The sequence below is a fragment of the Sorex fumeus genome, unplaced genomic scaffold (assembly GCF_029834395.1).
Source record: "Sorex fumeus unplaced genomic scaffold, SorFum_2.1 ptg000128l, whole genome shotgun sequence".
Taxonomy (NCBI): Eukaryota; Metazoa; Chordata; class Mammalia; order Eulipotyphla; family Soricidae; genus Sorex; species Sorex fumeus.
In genome coordinates, this window is record NW_026606185.1 from 26,570,679 (window position 1) to 26,588,796 (window position 18,118).

Below are 18,118 nucleotides of genomic sequence, written 5' to 3' on the forward strand. Positions count from 1 at the left end.
ACTGAAAGATCTTAAGTTAAGAGAAGTAAGAAGGCCAAGCACAAAAGCCAGATGGTCTCACCAACCTGTGGTATAGAGCATTACATATTTAGGAAACAGTAGGTAGCAAAGGAGGGCAAAACACTGGCTCTAGATTACGAAAACAAAAATACGCAGGAAAGAGGGAGAAGAAGGGGGAGAAGACACAGGGGCGTGGAGTAGGGGTGTTGGGCCCTGCTGTGCTGGAGCAGCAAAAATATCTGGTTACCTCTAAACCACTGGACCTAACTGCCACACGCATGGGGACCAAACTACAATAATTAAACTAAAAATGCAACTTTCAAGGAATCAGGTTAGGAGTAGGAGGGAATCTGGGGTGAGTGTTGGAAGGATGAGGATGCACAGTGCTGGGGATGGAGATAAGAACATTTAAGCCGAAAGCCTCCTGAAAGAACTATATAAATCACGGTGTCTACATTTTAAAAAATTAATCAATTTCTTAAAAACTGTCTTTACTGTACTAGGCCTGTGTTAGCAAACCTGTCACTGTGCTAACATCCCAACAGCAGTGAAGAGAAATGGGATGAAAGGGGGCACAGAATGAAAAAAGAAAAATGAAAATTGTCTGTGAACTGCAGAAGATTTTAATGGAAAGAAGCCCAATTTACCAATTATTTTTGCAGCTCATGCTTTTTAGCAGTATATTTAACTTCTGCCCTACTCAAGGTCAAGACTCCTTTCTGGATTTTTAAAAAGAGTTTCCTAATTTTAGTTCTACATTAAGGTTTATGATCTATTTTTGAAATAATGTGAAGCACAAGTCTAAGTACGTCTTGGGATTTTTTGGAGGGGGTGGGGCATACCTAACTGTGCTCAGGGCAATTTTCACTCAGGGGTCACTCCTGGTGGGGCTTGGTGGGACCATACGGGGTGCTGGGGATTGACTGGAGTGGGCTGGTTACTGCAAGGCAAACACCCTATAGGCTATACTATTGTTCCACTTTTGGTTTTTTTGAGGGGGGAGCTACACCCAACAAAGCTGGGAGCTAATCCCAGTTCAATGCTTGGGGGACAGTGACAATAAAATCCCAGTTCAATGCTTGGGGGACAGTGCTAGGGTTCAAACCCAGGGCTTCTGCATGGAAAGTATGAGCTCAGTCCTTTGAGCCATTTCCTGCTCCTTGGCAGTGTTCAGGGGCTATTTCTGGCTCTGAGCTCAGAAGTGATCTGAGACAGTGCTTAGGGGACCATCTGCAGCGTCAGGGATCAGATCAGGATCAGCAGCATACCAGGCAAGCGCCTGACTTCCAGCACTCTCTCCAGAGTACCCTTTGCTGAAGAGAAACCCCTTTCTAACCAAACTACCTTAGCTGGAAGTCAAGATACTTGACTTGAAATAATGTGAAGCACAAGTCTTCACATTATTTTTCAAAACCATTTTGGCTATTTTAGTTCCAAATAAATGTTTGGATCTGTTCATGATCACACACACACATACACACACACACACACACACACACACACACGTTGGGATTTTGGTAAAGACTTCACTGAATAAGCAATTTATTTTTTAAAACTACTATCCCTTATGGTGTCAAAAGTCAAACCTAGGTTTTCATACCTACAAAGCATTTACTTGACCACTTGAGTCATATATCCAGCTATTAGTAACAATATTGTAATTATGACTATGATTAATTTACAACACATGGTGCTGCTTGGGGCTATTCTGGCTTGTGGATGGCTCCCGGGGGTGCTCAGGGGTACACACAAAGCTGCACTCCAGTCCACGGAGCTCTTTTCCTGGTCCTCCGAATACTTTTACAAGAAAGTCCATCTTTAGCAAACGGAGTCTCACTGCTCATAAAGATCTTTACTTTCTCTCAGGAAGGTTCAGCATAACAGTCTTAAATTTCTTTTTAAATTCGTTGTTGCTTTTATCTTGCAACACTTCCTGCTAATGTCTATTTTGACTGATTTTAATATGGTGGATCAAGTTTAGCTCTCTAATGGCAACAATTTGCATAGTTGAATTTTCCATCCTCACTCTCAGCTTTTTTTTTCTTTTTTTGATCACACCTGGCATTGCACAGGGGTTACTCCTGGCTCTGCACTCAGGAATCACTCCTGGCGGTGCTCAGGGGACCATATGGGATGCTGGGAATCGAACCTGGGTCAGCTGCATGCAAGGCAAATGCCCTACCCGCTGTGCTATCGCTCCAGCCCCACTCTCAGCTTATTTTGTGTTTCAGTGGAAAGAATGCCTTTGTTAAGTCTTGTTTTGTTGTTGCTGCTACAGTGGCATCAAGGGTCACCCTTGTGCTGTCAAGAGTCACATACATTGTGTGATTATTCTGACAATTTCTACCTGTCTGAGTAAGACATTTGGTCGATAGACCTTTAGTCTAATTATTGATATGGCTGCAGGGAGCAACTCTCTACCTGGAAATGTCTTTATTTCCCCATCATATATGAAGAATACTTTTGCCACACACTGAACAATTGGTTGACAGACTTTCCTTTCAGCGTGTAGAATGAATTATTCCTCTGCCCTCTGGCTTCCGTTATTTTTAATGAGAAGTCATCCACTGATTATATCTTTGTCCTAGACATGTTGAACCACTTTTCTTTTGCTGCTTTCAAGATTTTCTTTGTCTTTCAACAGTCTAATTATACTGTATCGAGATAAAAAATCTCTTTGTGTGGGGCTGGGGAAATAGTTCAAAGGGTTGCACAGCATGCACACTACACACTGATTCCCTGGATTCAGTCTTCAGCACCTCCTAGTTCCCTAACCATACCTGGGAGTAGCCCTCAGCACCACTGGGGGTGGTCCCCAAACCAAGAAGTTTTAATATTTCAAAAACTTGGGACCATACCCAGAGGTAGTTTACCTGGTCCAAGACTAGAAAACCTGTTGCCCATATATAGTTGCTAGTCTTCACTTAATTTTTTTTTTTTTTTTTTTTTTTTTTTTGCTTTTTGGGTCACACCAAGCAATGCTCAGGGCTTTGCACTCAGGAATCACTCCTGGCGGTGCTCAGGGGACCATATGGGATGCTGGGAATCGAACCCGGGTCGGCTATGTGCAAGGCAAATGCCCTACCCGCTGTGCTATTGCTCCAGCCCCTTAATTTTTATTTTTAAGGCTGGCTTTCTAGGTAGTTAGCCTTATGTCTGCACAGCTCAGTGTTTTGGCAAAGACCAGTGAGAGGTTTTGCTAACCCCTCTAAGCCAGAAAGGCTGCTTCTCTCTGCGTCTGGCCCTGTTTATGTAGACCGGGAAGCACACTCAAACTTCAGTTTTTCCCTTCTGCTGGCTTGCACACCTCTAGGTGCATACTCAGGCTCCTGTAGTCTCTGTGGGTCTCCTGGGCACATTTGGGGTACACAAAGAGCCAGCAAACTCCTGGTGGCTATGCTACCTCCCAGTCCCTGGTCCATGGCTTGCTCCTAGGAAGACTACAAACCCAGGCTGGTGGCAGCCCTGGTAATCCCTGTGAATTTATCATGGAGACAGCTGCACTAAGAATGCCACCTAAGGTGCGAGAGACCTTTCTGAAAGCAGCAAGAAGGAGCTGTCCGATTGCTCTACCTGAAACATCACAAAGACGGAGCTAGAGAGGAGAGAATTGGAGAAACTTGAATGTGGCAAGAAGGCCACAAACTCACACTGTGCTTATCCAAAGCATTGTTGCTCTCATAAACATGTGATTCTCCATTCGCTCTGTGCTTACTGCCGATATTTAAAGAACTAAATGAATTCTGGGGGGAAGTTGGGGCCTCCACATGAGGCAGTGCTGGAGTCACTCCTGGTAGTCACCCTGGGTGGGGGGACCAGCAGTCCCAGGGATCAACCCTGGGCTCCTGTGTGCACACCATGAACTCCAGTCCCAAAACAGATACTTGTGATGGTCTTTTTCCAGCTTTCCAAGCTGCTCATTTGGTCTTGCTGAAAATTAATGTCTCAGTCACTCCTTATATTCTTCTTGAGTAACAATGACTAATATTGGGGTCAGAGAGATAGCAGGTTTTCATATTCGTGGTCCTACAGTACTTCGGGTTATAGCCCAAGCACTGCCAGGCCTAGCAGTACTGCACTGCTTGTCCCTAACCATTCAACCACCAGGCCCACAGCACTGCTACAGAGGCCCAGAGGAGAAAAAAAAATTTTTTTTAAAAATTATCAATGTTATTAAAATTACTATCATGGCTGGAGTGATAGTACAGCAGGGAGAGCACTTGCCTTGTCACCGCTGACCTGGGTTTGAGTCCCAGCACCCCATAGAGTTCCCTGAGCCCCACCAGGACTAATCCCGGAACACAGAGCCAGAAGTAAGCCCTGAACACAACTTGGTGTGGCTCAAAAACAAAGCAAAACAATTAAAAAAATATATTACCATCAGGGGCTGGAGCGATAGCAAAGTGGGTAGGGTGTTTTTCTTGCATGTGGTTGACCCGGGTTTGAGTCCCAGCAACCCATATGGTCCCCCAAGCACCGCCAGGAGTAATTCCTCAGTGAAGAGCCAGGAGTAATCCCTGTACATCGCTGGGTGTGACCCAAAAAAGCAAAAAAAAAAAAAAAAATACTATCAATGCTACTGGAAGGTATTTTTACCACATGGCTGAAAACATATCTCTGAAATCTTATTTTCAAAGGAAAAATATTTTATTTTGCTAAAAAAAATCAACAAACATCAAAGCGACTAAAGGCACAGGACTGGTTTAGGTGGTTTTTAATTTCAGACCACACTTGGCAGTGCTCGGAAGCTGCTCACTGCAGTGCTCAGGGGACCATGTGGTGCCACACATTGAACCCGGGCCACTTGCATGCAAAGCATGTGCTCAGTCTGAGCTTTTCCTCTGGTCCGATGATGTAAGGTAAAAGATAAATAAAGAAATGTCTCTCCGGGGCCAGGGAGATGGCTCCGAAGGCCGGAGACCGTGGAGCCAGGAGCCCCGTACTGCCTGATACCTCGAAGTACTGCTGTGAGGGACCCACGCCAGGAGGAATGTGGTGATGGCTCTCCTGCACAGCAGCCCCTGCCTGGTCTGAGAAATACAGTGCTCCAGGAGGAAGCAGCAGGCCCAGAGCCCTGCGGCCAGCTGTGCGCCACAGAGCTTCTGCACCTTGACTTCCCCTCCGCGGCCTTCAGCATTACCCATGAGAAATCAGGGTAATGTGTAACAAGGAAGGGCTTACGGCTGAGATTGGGGAACCACTGTATTGTGAGGGATCAAAGTGAGTCGGCCACATGCAAGGCCACATACATGTATGTACACAGTTAGCTCACCTCCAAACCACCAAAATATCCCAAACCCTTGACCAGTGCCCTAATCATTGCCAGCTCTGCCCTTTCTTCTTCCCTGGCTTTCTCGTGCCTATAATGCAGGGCAAAGTGTTCATCACATTCAGATTTCTGTTCCCCGGTATGCTATCTGTATCCCACAGGTGAGTGAGATTGTGCTACTCTACTCTACTCTTCTCCCTCTGACCTCATTCAACATGACATCAATGCCATCCGGGTGGCCGCAAACTGCATGATTCTGCCTTCCTTGGGACTGCATGGTATTCTGCTGTGAGTATATATGCCACAGTTTTATCCATTCTCCAGTGGCATGTCACATTCCTGCAACAGCCCCATTTGCCAAAGGCTCTGTCAAAGTTCCCAGCCAGCCTTTTGTCTAGTTTCCTCTATCACCTCCCAAGCACAGGCTGAGACCTATTGGGAAAACCCTTTGAGCTCTGGAAACCCCAGTGGTCCCCTGAAAAAAAAAAATAGAACTGTCCCCAAGCATCAGGAGTCTCTTATAACTAGAGAAAAGTATTGTAACCACTGATTTCCGAAGGAAAAAAGTGAGGCTCCAAGCAGTTGAGGAACAGGCCCAGGAGACGTGGCAGATAAGTGGGAAAAGATGGATGATGTGCAGATAAAACAGGGAGAGTCTCAGAAACTACTGCTTGGATGAGCCAAGGATTGACTCAAGGGACCAGAAAAGAGCTTATGAAGCTCCAAGTAGCATCCATACAGGTTGCTGGACAACAGGCCTGGAGACAGATGGCGCCCGCCTGGTTGTCCTCCTGCTGCTTCCCATCCCCTCCCCCTCCCTCTCACCCCCCTCCTTACCTTTGCAAAGAAAATCCAGGCTGCACACTGTGCAGGGGCCATGAGGCTTCGTAGTTTCACGGTGCTGACCACGAGGAAGAAGCCCAGCACTCCACTGGAGGAAGAAAACACTCTCAGCAGGGCTCATCTCCCGTCCACTACAAGCTCATACTCACCGTTCCATGCGCCCAGTTTCTTATTATCACACTGCTTCTACCTCATCTCGTGACCTCTGAGTATAAACTGCCCCAAAGTTAAAACCCATTGAGTTCCCCAGTGCTCAGGGATGATGAGGAGGGTATTTCAGTGGAGAGGGATTGGGGAAACCTCTGGATAAGTCATTAAAAAAGAAAAAGTGTAGGAAAATAGTTCTGCTCTCTCTCATGGTACTTCTAGAGCTTGGTGCATCCTGAGGCAGAATTTCAATTATCCCTGACAATTTGAATTACCCCTGACAAAGCTTAGCATATCTTGCAGGCCATAGGCCTGACATACATGGGTCAGGTTTCCAAGGAAGCAGGTTGAACAGAGTTCAAACTCCAAGGGGCTGAGACAATAGCCCAGTGAGCACTTGCTTTGCATGAATGTGGTTCTGAGTTCAATCCCTGGACACACCCCCAAAACACACACACACACACACACACACACACACACACACACACACACACCAATACCTCCACTACCACGTCTTTTAAAAAAAACACAGCGGGGTCAGATTTAGTTTAACAGCCACATCAGAGTTTCGGTTTGTTTTTTGTGGGCCTAGCTGTGGTGCCCAGGCTCTGTGCTAAGGGGTGATCCCTGCTCACAGGGAACCTTATGTGGTGCTGGATATTGAAACTGAACCAGCTACTGTAGGCGACCACCTTGCTCCTGGATTATTTCTCTGGTCCCTACACCACCTACTAGGGGCCACCCAGAGCCTGACACTGGCTTTCCCCGGGGTGCGTCCCGCTGACCTGGCAAGCCGCAGAGCTGTGCAGCTGCGTATCCTCAGTCCTTCAAGACTAGGCAGCTCTATACATGGACGCCCACCTGGCAAGAGGTACTTGTGGGCAAGGAGCCGGCTGGACATCCTGCTGTGGGTTGTGCCTGCTGCCCCTCACCACCAGGAGTGAAATGCAGCCTCTTTACTTACCCCTTTTGGCCCTTCCTGGGTCCAAGTCTTGCCCAAGCCTCCCTTGTTTCATTCCTAGCAAACTGAGCTCCGGGCCCCAGGAGGAGTCAGGTCTTTGACCATTTCTTTTTTTTTTTTTTTTTTTTTTTGGCTTTTTGGGTCACACCCGGCAATATTCAGGGGTTATTCTTGGCTCTGCTCTCAGGAATCACTTCTGGTGGTGCTCGGGGGACCATATGGGATGCCGGGGATCGAACCCAGATTGACCGCAAGCAAGGCAAACATCCTACCCACTGTGCTATTGCTCCAGCCCCTCCTTTACCATTTCACCCTTCACACTGCACCCGGGGAACGGGGAACGTTGTCTTGGCCGGGGAGCACTTGCAAGAGGCATGCTGCTGAGAGGTTGGGAGGGATGCCCAGAGGGGGCACCCTTTGGGTGCTCGCACCTTTGTACCCCCTGAGGGCACAGCTCTGGGCCGTCTCCCATCCCGCCTCCCTTCCTGGGCCTTCTTTCTCCTTCCTGCTGAGGCCACAGCCAACACACAGCCAGTGTTCAGGGCTCCATATGCCCAGTTACACCATCTCCGTACTGGTTTTATCTCCCCATTTTTCACACATGAGAAAAACTAAACTTTGGTTTGGCAGAGAATTTGCCCCAAGATCATAGAATCAGCAACGCAGGCGACTCTGCTCTGGCCGGGGCCTCCTTCCACCAACTTGATCTGGGCTTTGGGCTCAGCAGAGAAGAGCAGCTCAGTGTAATAAATTCATAAACACTAAACTAGGGGTCGGGAAAGGAGAAGGGGGAGGGGTGGTGGAGAGCGGCTGTGTCTCTGAACAGATGCACTTCACTGGGCTCCACCTCTAACTTCCTCAGACCAGACAGGAAGGATGGGCTGTCTTGTGCAGTGGGCCTCATTTCTGTTTTCTGCAATCTGTTTCTTGGAGTCTTAGAGCTTTGTCAAACTTTTCTGGAGGTCTTCAGGATCACAAGGGAGGTCAAGGTAGCAGCCCAGAAGGTGGGATTCTGGACCTGAATTCTCCCTGGTAGCCAATCTGTTATATTGGCTCAGTAGATTGAAATTCTATGACAGATTAGCCGGTGGAGAAAACCCCAATTGGGTCTCTAGCTCTCCACATGTTTAAACACCACTGTGATGGCTAAAAAAGGGTGAAATGGTGCCAGAGGACGCTGGCCCTCTGAGATCTGAGCTGTCTGCAGCTCCCCTGAGCCCCGGCCAGTCGAAGGGCAGCTTCCCTGAGCATCACTGAGGAGAGACATGGGCGATGCAGAGACAGATGTGAGCTTTGTGAGAGGGGCATGGGGAGATTACCTGGCGCAGCAGCTGCCATGGAATCTGTAGAAATTCAGAAACGGGAAGTCCAAGACATTGGGGAGATCACCTGAGAAGCAGAGCAAGGGTGAAAAGGGGACCCCATGCTCCACCCCCAACCCCAAGCGCCCAACACATCAGACAAGGGTATTCAGCTCAGGGGCTGGAGCAATAGTACAGCGGGTAGGGCGTTTGCCTTGCACATGGCAGACCCGGGTTCGATTCCCAATATCCCATATGGTCCCTGAGCACTGCCAGGAGTAATTCTTGAGTGCATGAGCCAGGAGTAACCCCTGAGCATTGCCGGGTGTGACTCAAAAAGAAAAAAAAAGTATTTAGCTCAGTTGTACTGCGAATTCTAGCTCCCAGCCTGAGTCCACTGGCTCTACTCGGCTTTCCCCAGTGCCCTGGGGAGCTGGCCCTGAGAGGGCCCTAAACCCCTGCTGTTCTGCACATCCTCTCTCTTCCTGCTCCAGAAAATTCTATGAAGGTTCCTTCTCTCAACTAATTAGTTCTGTTTTGTTTTGGCAGGCGATGCCTGGCTCAGTGATCAGAGGAACTCATGGTGCCGGGCTCAAACCCAGAGCTCTCACGTGCAAAGCCTGTGCTCAGTCCTTTGAGCCATCTGCTGGTCTATCATCGTATCTGAACCAGAGCTCAGAGACTAAAGAACTTAGGCTAACACAAGAAGAATGTGTGTGTGTGTGTGTGTGTGTGTGTGTGTGTGTGTGGTGTGTGTATGTGTGAGAGAGAGAGAGAGAGAGAGAGAGAGAGAGAGAGAGAGAGAGAGAGAGAGAGAGAGAAGAAAAACACCTGCCATAGAGGCAGACAGGGAGTGAGGGTGGGGGGTGATAGGCAGGAACCTGTAGACACTGGTGCTGGGAAAGGTGCACTGGTGGAAGGATGGGTTTTGGAACACTGTTTGACTGAAATCTAATCATGAACAGCTTTGTAAGGGTCTATCTCACAGTGATTCAATAAAAAAGTAAAGAAAAAAAAAAGAACAAGATTACACAACCTAATGTTGGAGCCAGAACAGACCCCAGGCATCCATCTCAGCACCCTCACCGGGCAGTCAGCCCTGCCCAAGGCAGAGTGGAGGACAAAAAGATTCTTTTTAAGATTGTTCTATTCTTCTCTGCCTCACATCTATTAAAAGATTGTGAATAATGCATACCCCTGACATCTTTTTATTTTCTCTTTTCATTTTTTTGTCTTTAATTACATAACTGGTTCAGGGTGACTGCACATACTCATTTTAATGTAAGGTCCAAAGGGTACATTTATTTCTAGTGAAGTAAGTTCATTCTTTTAGTTCCACTTGGGGCAAGAGGAAACAATCACGCATACTGGCCGCTTCCCTCCCTGGAATTTGAACTTGGTCACAAACAAGAAGTCAGTAGATTAAAAAAAGCAGAAAGCCTTCCAAAAATGTCCAGAGAAAGGGAATTAAGCATTTCCACAGCAGATTGCTTAATTCTTCCAGAGCTGGAATTTCTGGGAAAGTGGACCTGGAAGGGCCGGGCCTTCCAGACCCCTGCAGGGTCAGTGCCTCAGCTGTGGTGGGTGGACAGGGAGGTCAGTGCAGAGCCTCACGCATGCAGTTTTCCCCACCTGCAAACATGGCGGGACCCTACCACGTTAACCCAGCTGGGAGATGGCCCCCTCCCAGGGGGCACTGGAGCACAACGGGTGGGGGGGGTGGTAACAGCCGGGTTGCAATTGGGGGGTTGTTTTCTGTATGTTCACTTTAAGAAGTTAGTTTCTAGGGAACCTGCTGAATGATTTTGCTTCTGAAAAGGAGGGAGGCCTTAGGTCAGATAATGGTTGTTACTGTTTTTGCTACCTAAGGGGCTCTGCCAGTCCATATTTTTATTAAGGCACCATGCTTTCCAAAGCTGTTCATAATACAGTTCCGGGAGTGCAAAGTCCCACCACAAATCCCACCTCCTGCTTCGACTTCCCTCCCTACCCAGGCCACTCCCACCCCCAGCAGCCTCTCTGACTGGCACCTTGGAATGTGTGCTGTTGTAGTTAGGGTCTCCTGCTACAGTCACTCTGTGGTCTGTGGTTTAAATCCCATACATGTCCCATACCCATATGCCATGGGACATGCTGTGTGCAGTGGAGCCGACGGGTTAGAATAATATCACATTATTATGTGGTGGTGGCCTATGGGAACCTCGGACCTAATCCATTTCAAATTACCCAACTTTCCCTTTATTGGCAGGGGTGTGTGTGAGTGTGTGTGTGTGTGTGTGTGTGTGTGTGTGTGTGTGTGTCTTGCAGGAGGTTTAAAACTCTCGTTCTTCCTGCCACTCTGCTACAGGACCCTGCCCTCCGCTCCCCAGACCCTGTGTTGTCGGTAGAGGCCTGCGGAAGCACAGGCGGCTCAGACACCAGCGCTGCGGGAGCTCCTTCGATTGTGGGGGTCTCTCACCCCAGAAATGACAGTGGAGGCTCTGCCCCGGCGGGTGAAGAGCGTCCAGAAAGGATTTGCTCTGTCCTTGGCAGCTGCAGGAGCCTGGCGCTTTCCTGACCTCCAAGTCTGTGCCCGAGAGCCTTTGGTGTGGTAATGACGAATGTCAGAGGAGCAGCGACATCACCCCAGGAGCTGGCTCTGCTCCATGCAGCCTTTCCTCAAACACTACAGGGAGGGGCGGGCAGGGCGGGAGCTTCTCACATGCTCACTCAGCTCTACATGGTCTCTCTACCCCACCGGGAGTGAGCCCTGAGTGCAGAGCAGCGTCAGCTCTGAGCACCAACAGGCGTGTCCCCCCAGAAGACTGCAGTGAGGAGAGCCAGACCCAGGAGCAATGCGAGGACCCTTAAGGTAGTTCCGGCTATGGGAGGGGTCTGAGAGAAAGCGGGAAAGGAAACAAAGAAAATCACCATAGCCTCAGGAAATGCGCCAATTATATAAAGACCCCCACCTGACCCATCTCCTGAAGGGGTCCTGAGAAGCGAAATAGAAAGCACACTTTAAGTCTGATGTTTGGGGGCTTTGTTCTTTGTGGGGGGGGAGTTGGGGGCCACACCCAGCTGTGCTCAGGGATCACTCCTGGAGACCCTGGGGGGGTCTGTCTGTGGTGCCTGGGATGGAACCCAGGCGTGAGAAAACTTCTAGCATGCAGAAGTCCTTGAGTTCTCAGCCCACCAGTCTGGATGTAAACCACTTACAGCTTCCCCAAGACAGTCACCCAGCCTTGCGGGATGGCCACCAAGGCCCACAGAGATGGGGCAGTCCTTCACTCAGGAGCATGAACTAGAGCAAGGGAGGCCATGGCCCTTGTCACGAGGCCAGCAGACGCCTTCACAGAAGGCCAATGAGTTAGAGCTCTTCCAAGATTCCTCAGATCCGACAGCCAGGAGCCTTCCAGAGAAGGAGCCAAGACCCTCTGAGTGACCTCACGGTCATCTGCCCACCACAAAGCCTCCATCCTTGGGACCACATAAGGCAAGGCAGGGGAGGTCAGCAGTGGGTGTCCACTCTCTTCCTTTTAAACTAAAAATATAATGGAAGCGAAATTAATCCATACAAATATCCTTCTCAAACACCATTGGGATTCAAACAGTTTCTCAAGAGAGAAGTCCTTTCCAAAAAATTTCCTATGCTTCTTTGTATTGCAACACAGTTCACATACTTTGAATTTCACATACACCCCTTTTCGGTGTTAAGTCACTCTTTAAAAACATACAATTATATATAATATATATATGTGTGTGTGTGTGTGTGTGTGTGTGTGTGTGTGCGTGCACACACACACAAACACAACTCAGAGTTTTTAGGATATTCTCAGGGTTGTACAATAATCACCACTACCCAATTTCATCACATTGTTGTTTGGGTCACGTTTGGCAATGCTCATAATTATCATTTCAAAAAAGAGCTATAGCCTATTTTCATTACCCTTTACTCTAATTGATCTGAAGCCTAATGCTACTAAGACATACTTCTAGTGTAAGCACCCAGAGACTCTGTGCATTGACGAAAAGTTAGTGACACGGGTTTCCCCCCTATCCAAAAGTCAAATGTTCCTCATCACTTATCATCAGAGAAATCCAACTCAAGACAACAATAAGATACCATCTCACACCAGCGAGAATGGTACATATCAAAAAAAGTAGGAACAATCTATTGGCAGGGATGTTGTGAAAAAGGAACTCTCAACCACTGCTGGTGGGAATGTTGTCTGGTACAAACCCTATGACAAACAGTATGGAGAATTCTCAGTAAACTTAGAATTGAACTTCCGTATGACCCAGCAATTCCATTTTTGGTAGCACAGCAGTAGGGCATTTGCCTTACAAGCGGCCAACATGGCCAACCCGAGTTCGATTCCTCCGCCCCTCTTGGAGAGCCCGGCAAGCTACCGAGAGTATCTCACCCGCACGGCAGAGCCTGGCAAGCTCCCCGTGACGTATTCGATATGCCAGACACAGTAACAACAAGTCTCATGATGGAGACATTACTGGGCCCACTCGAACAAATAGATGAACAATGGGAGGACCGTGACCATGACCGTGACCGCCCCCAAAGACATAAAAACACTCTCTCAAAAGAACATATGCACATAATTATTCATTGCCTCTTCCAATACTATAGCTAAGATATGGAGTTAACCTAGTGTCCAACGATAGATGAATGGATTAAGAAGATGTGGTCTATATATACAATGGAATACTGTGCAGCTGCAAGGAACAATGATATCATGCCATTTGCTGCAACCTGGTTGGAACTGGAAGATACCATGTTGAATGAAGTAAGCAGGAAAAGAAAGACAAACACAGGATGTTCTCACTTATCTGTGGAATATAGAGTACTGGATGAGGAAATATATTGTAGTAAAAGGTGGATGCCCAGATTACCCTGCACCTCAGTGTTTAAAGAGAAGGACAGAGAAGGAAAGAAATCAATGGGGTGGGGAGGGGAGAGAGAATGGGAAGTCATGGGTGAACAGGCACCAGGGCTTCAGTTTTACTGGTGATCTGGGTGAGGGGTATGGCCATATTTCCAAAAAACAGACTCAACAAAACTGGACACATGAGATCTAAACTGCACCCACGAAAACTTTTTAATATGCCTATCAAACTGATGGGCAGAGATGGGGTGGGTGTTGGTGTAGTGACAGAATATGTGAACACTGGTGGAGGGAAGTTGACATTGGTGGTGGGATTGGTGTTGATATATTATATGCCTGAAACTCAACTATTAATAATGTTGTAAATCATAGTTTTTTTTTTCTCTTTTGAGCCACATCCAGCAATGCTCAAGGGTTACTCCTGATTCTGCACTCAGGATTTACTCCTGGTGGCGCTTGGGGGACCATGTGGGATACCAGAGATTGAACCCGCGAAGCCAGGTCGGCCATGTGCAAGGCAAATGCCCTATTTGCTGTTCTATCTCTCCGGCTCCAATCATAATTTAAAAAAAAAAAAGTGGAACATTTCTATTTGGTAGGATTTGGGAGGTCATTTCACACGGGAGACTTCTTTTAGAATTCACATGGCAGGAATGGCCTTGTGTATAGTAAAGGAAAGCTGGAAATGTAGGGATATTTGTCAAAATTCAAAAACCAGCAATTACTATCCTCAGAAACAGATGGACAAAAACATCTGATCAAGGAAATTTCCAGAAAAAAATGTAAAACATCAAAGTATTTGTTTACTCAGGAGACTTTATAAAAAAAAAGTATAAGAGCACTGAGGGGAAAAAAAAACCAACAAATCTTAGAGGGCCAGGAAACTAGCTCAAGATGTACAGCACATGCCTGGCATGCATGAGGTCCCTGACTTCAATCCCTGGAGCCATCTGGTCCCCCAAAACTACAAGCTATAACCACAGTGTCCCACAGCACCACTGGGCCTGGGCCCTATTACAGAAATGACAGAAAAGACAAAGCCAACACACACTGCTCCTACTACTTCTGACGTGCCAATCTCACTGGTGTGACATGGCATCTCATTGTCCTCTTGATTTGGATTTCTCTGATGCTGAACATTTTTTTGTGTGGCTACTGACCGTCTGCCTGTCTTCCTCTGAGAAGTGTCCATTCATTTCCTCTCCCCATTTGTTGATAGAGCTTTTGAATTATGTTGCTGTTGTTGATAATAGTTGTGAGTACTTTATATATCCTTGATATCAAACCTTTACCTGATTATTGAATGCAAATATTTTTTTCCATTCAATTAGCTAGCTGTCTTTTAGTTTTAGCCTGAGTTTCATTTGCAGAAGTTCTTTAATTTTATGTAGCCCCATTTGTTTATTTATTTATTTGCTTTTTGGGTCACACCCAGCGATGCTCAGGAGTTACTCCTGGCTTTGCACTCAGGAATTACTCTTGGTGGTGCTCGGGAGACCATATGGGACGTTGGGAATCGAACCTGGGTCAGCCGCGTGCAAGGCAAACGCCCTACCCGTTGTGCTATCACTCCAACCTCCCCATTTGTTTATTTTTGATTGATGTTGAATGATTTCCTATCTAAAACTCAACTGTCAGTAATTTTGTAAAAGTCATGGTTGTAAATCATGGCTCTTTAATAAAAATTAAGAAAAACAAAACAAAGAAAAGAGAAGGCCAGGAAGCTCCCCGGAGGACCCCCTCCACCCCCCTCAGCGGCTCCCTGGTCTGGAGTCCTCTCTCCAAACACCTCTCGACTCCTGGCGCTTCCGGCCGCTTCCTTGTGAGGAGAACAAGTTCGCACCTTAGCGTCTCAGGAGGAATTCCCTCCTGCTCTCATCATTATCAAAGTGTAACAACCAACCAGGCACAAAACAGGTAAAGCGATCATAATTTTTCTTTTCTTTTTCTTTTCTTTTTTTTTTTTTTGGCGGGGGGGAGGGGGGAATCACCAGGGGTGCTGGGGCCTCGTGTGCTTCAGAGGCTCTGTAGAGCCAGGGATGGCACTCTAGAGCCCTGAGCAGGCAGGCGAGCCCTCCAAGCCCTCCAGCCAGCCCCCCAGTCCCTGCAGGGATTGATTTAGGTGAAATTATTTATCCAAACCCACTAGAAAATCACTTAGGGAGTAAAGGAATATACGAGTCAAAGAGAACCAGGGAGTGTGACTTTCCAAAGGCCTTGGAGAAAAGCATTTCAAAGGAGATAGAGAGAGAGAGAGAGAGAGAGAGAGAGAGAGAGAGAGAGAGAGAGAGAGAGAGTGTGTGTGTGTGTGTGCGCGCGCATGTGTGTGTTGGGGTGAGCGGGGCACTTAGGTTCAAGATATTCTGTTGGCTGGCATCCTCCTGGCTGTGCCAGGAAAGACAACAAGTGTGATCTGGTGTGGGAAGGGGCTAGGACAGCAGAGCCACAGAAGCTTTAGTAACTCAGGGTTCATAGTTTAATAGTTCCTGACTGTGTCAGGAGTGGTGGTCCCCAGGGGACCATATCCAGAACTTGGGGTTAAATTAGGTTGGCTGTGTGTAAATCAAGTGCCTTACCCCCTGTACTATCTCTACAGGCCCAAATGCATGAATTAAAGGAGACACCAAGAGACAAGTGTAAGTGGGAATCATTAGGGTTAACACCATGGTTTTCTATAATTTAGTACTTGAAGGTAGGACCCTGAGACCTGCTAGTGGTGAGGATGTTTGCTGCATGGTTATGAAATAGTACCAGGCTGTAGGAGTGGACAGAAAGAAAGGACATGTGTCTGTGTGGACAAGAATAATGCACTGACAGAAAGTCATTTAGACTGTCTTATGAGTATCAGTAATCAGAAACAATACTAGAGGCAGATCCTCATCAATCCCTGCAGTTATTAGCTCAAACAGTATGAAGCAACTAAAAACACTAGCAGAAGCTGTTCACTGTTTGGTTTTCTTGTTTTGTTTGATGTTGTCTTTGTTTTTGCTCTTGGGTCACACCTGGAGGTGCTTGGTGCTGGGGATTGGGGTCAACTCCTGGCATGTGTGTGTGTGTGGGGGGGGTCCCTCTCCAGCATGCATTACTGAGGATCAAACTGGGGCTCCAGCAGGCAAGGGATACACAATATCCCTTTGAGTCATCCCCAGCCCATTGTTTTCTTTTCTTTTTTTTTTTTTGCTTTTTGGATCATACCTGGCAATGCACAGGGGTTACTCCTGGCTTTGCACTCAGGAATTACTCCTGGCGGTGCTCAGGGGACCATATGGGATGCCGGGAATCAAACCCAGGTCAGCTGGTGCAAGGCAAACCCCTACCTGCTGTGCTATTGCTCCAGCCCCCCAACCCCCAGCCCATTTTTTAAAACAAAGTATGAGAACTAGAAGGGACTGGGACAGTGATCCAACCACCTTTCACATTTTACAGAAAATAGAGGCTCAGGAATTCCCAAGAGGTTGGTTAACTCCATATATACAGCAAATGGTCAACAAATATTAACTTATGGAGCTTGACCATTAAAACCGGTCTTTTCAGTCAGATATTATTGTCTCATCTTTGGTATCAACACTAAGAAGAGTTTTGTTGAGTCTGCAAAGCATCTGGAGGATAGAGGAGGCAGCAAGGGTTTTCACTGAAAGTGGAATTTCAGAATTTCATTGAACGTGGAGTTAGGAAAATTATATTCTAACGTGTGATAAGATGTTGGCATGATATAGGGAAAATTTGAATTTTTTACCAAATATTATTTACCAAATATTGGGCTGGAGCGATAGCACAGCGGGTAGGGCATTCGCCTTATAAGCAGCCAACATGGCCGACCCGAGTTCGATTCCTCCGCCCCTCTCGGAGAGCCCGGCAAGCTACCGAGAGTATTCGATATGCCAGACACAGTAACAACAAAGTCTCCAATGGAGACGTTACTGGGCCCGCTCGAGCAAATCGATGATCAACGGGAGGGCCTTCACCTTTACCTTTACCTTACCAAATATTTAGCATGAGAATTGCAGAACAATTCTAAGTGCTTAGAGGACTTTAGAAGAGGACAACATAAGCACCGTCTACTTAGGAGCCCATAAGCAGCCTGCAATCTGCACATGGTGGATGAAAAGGTAGGCAACAAAATGTAAGAAGGGATAAGGCAAAATTTATGGGCTGAAAAACCCATCAACAGGGGCTGGAGAGATAGCACAGCAGGAAGGGCTTGCTCTGCACACAGTAAACCTGGGTTCTAACTCTGGCACCCAAAGGGTCCCCCAGTCCCTATCAGGAGTGAGCCCTGAGAACAATGTAGGAGTAAGTTCTGAGTACTGCCAGGTGCAGCCCAAAAAGCAAACACAAAACAAACAAAAAACAATGATTATCAGTAGTTATCATTTTTTGTTTTGTTTTACTTACGGGACATACATGGCATTGTCCAGGGACTACTCCTGGCTCGGAGCTTGGGGGAGGCTCCTGGTGGGGCTTGGGGGACCATTCAGTGCCTGGGGTCCCACATAACACATGCTCCAATCCTTTGAGCCATCTCCCCTCCCCCCCTTTTTTAACCCCAGGTTGCTTGGGATGGTACGCAAGGCTTTAATAAGCAAAAGCAAGTGTTCTGCCACTGAGACGCTGGTTAGCATTGACAGTTTCAACTCCAACCTCACCCCAGCTACTGGATAACATCTTGTCTAGCAAATGTCCCTCAGAGATAAGAACCAGGTCACAGCAAGGCCTG

General features: G+C 47.3%; 1 protein-coding gene across 2 annotated transcripts in view; it reads right to left on the reverse strand.

The window, feature by feature from the left end:
• The window catches only part of TMEM241 (transmembrane protein 241), a 119,464-nt gene that overhangs the window by 37,596 nt on the left and 63,750 nt on the right, over window positions 1-18,118 (reverse strand). For both annotated transcript variants that reach the window (XM_056138222.1, XM_056138221.1), the window contains 2 exons: window positions 8,540-8,609; window positions 6,107-6,200 (listed from right to left, as the gene is read on the reverse strand). In XM_056138222.1, the coding sequence (XP_055994197.1) occupies window positions 6,107-6,200; window positions 8,540-8,609 (164 nt within the window). The remainder of the gene's footprint in view (window positions 1-6,106; window positions 6,201-8,539; window positions 8,610-18,118) is intronic.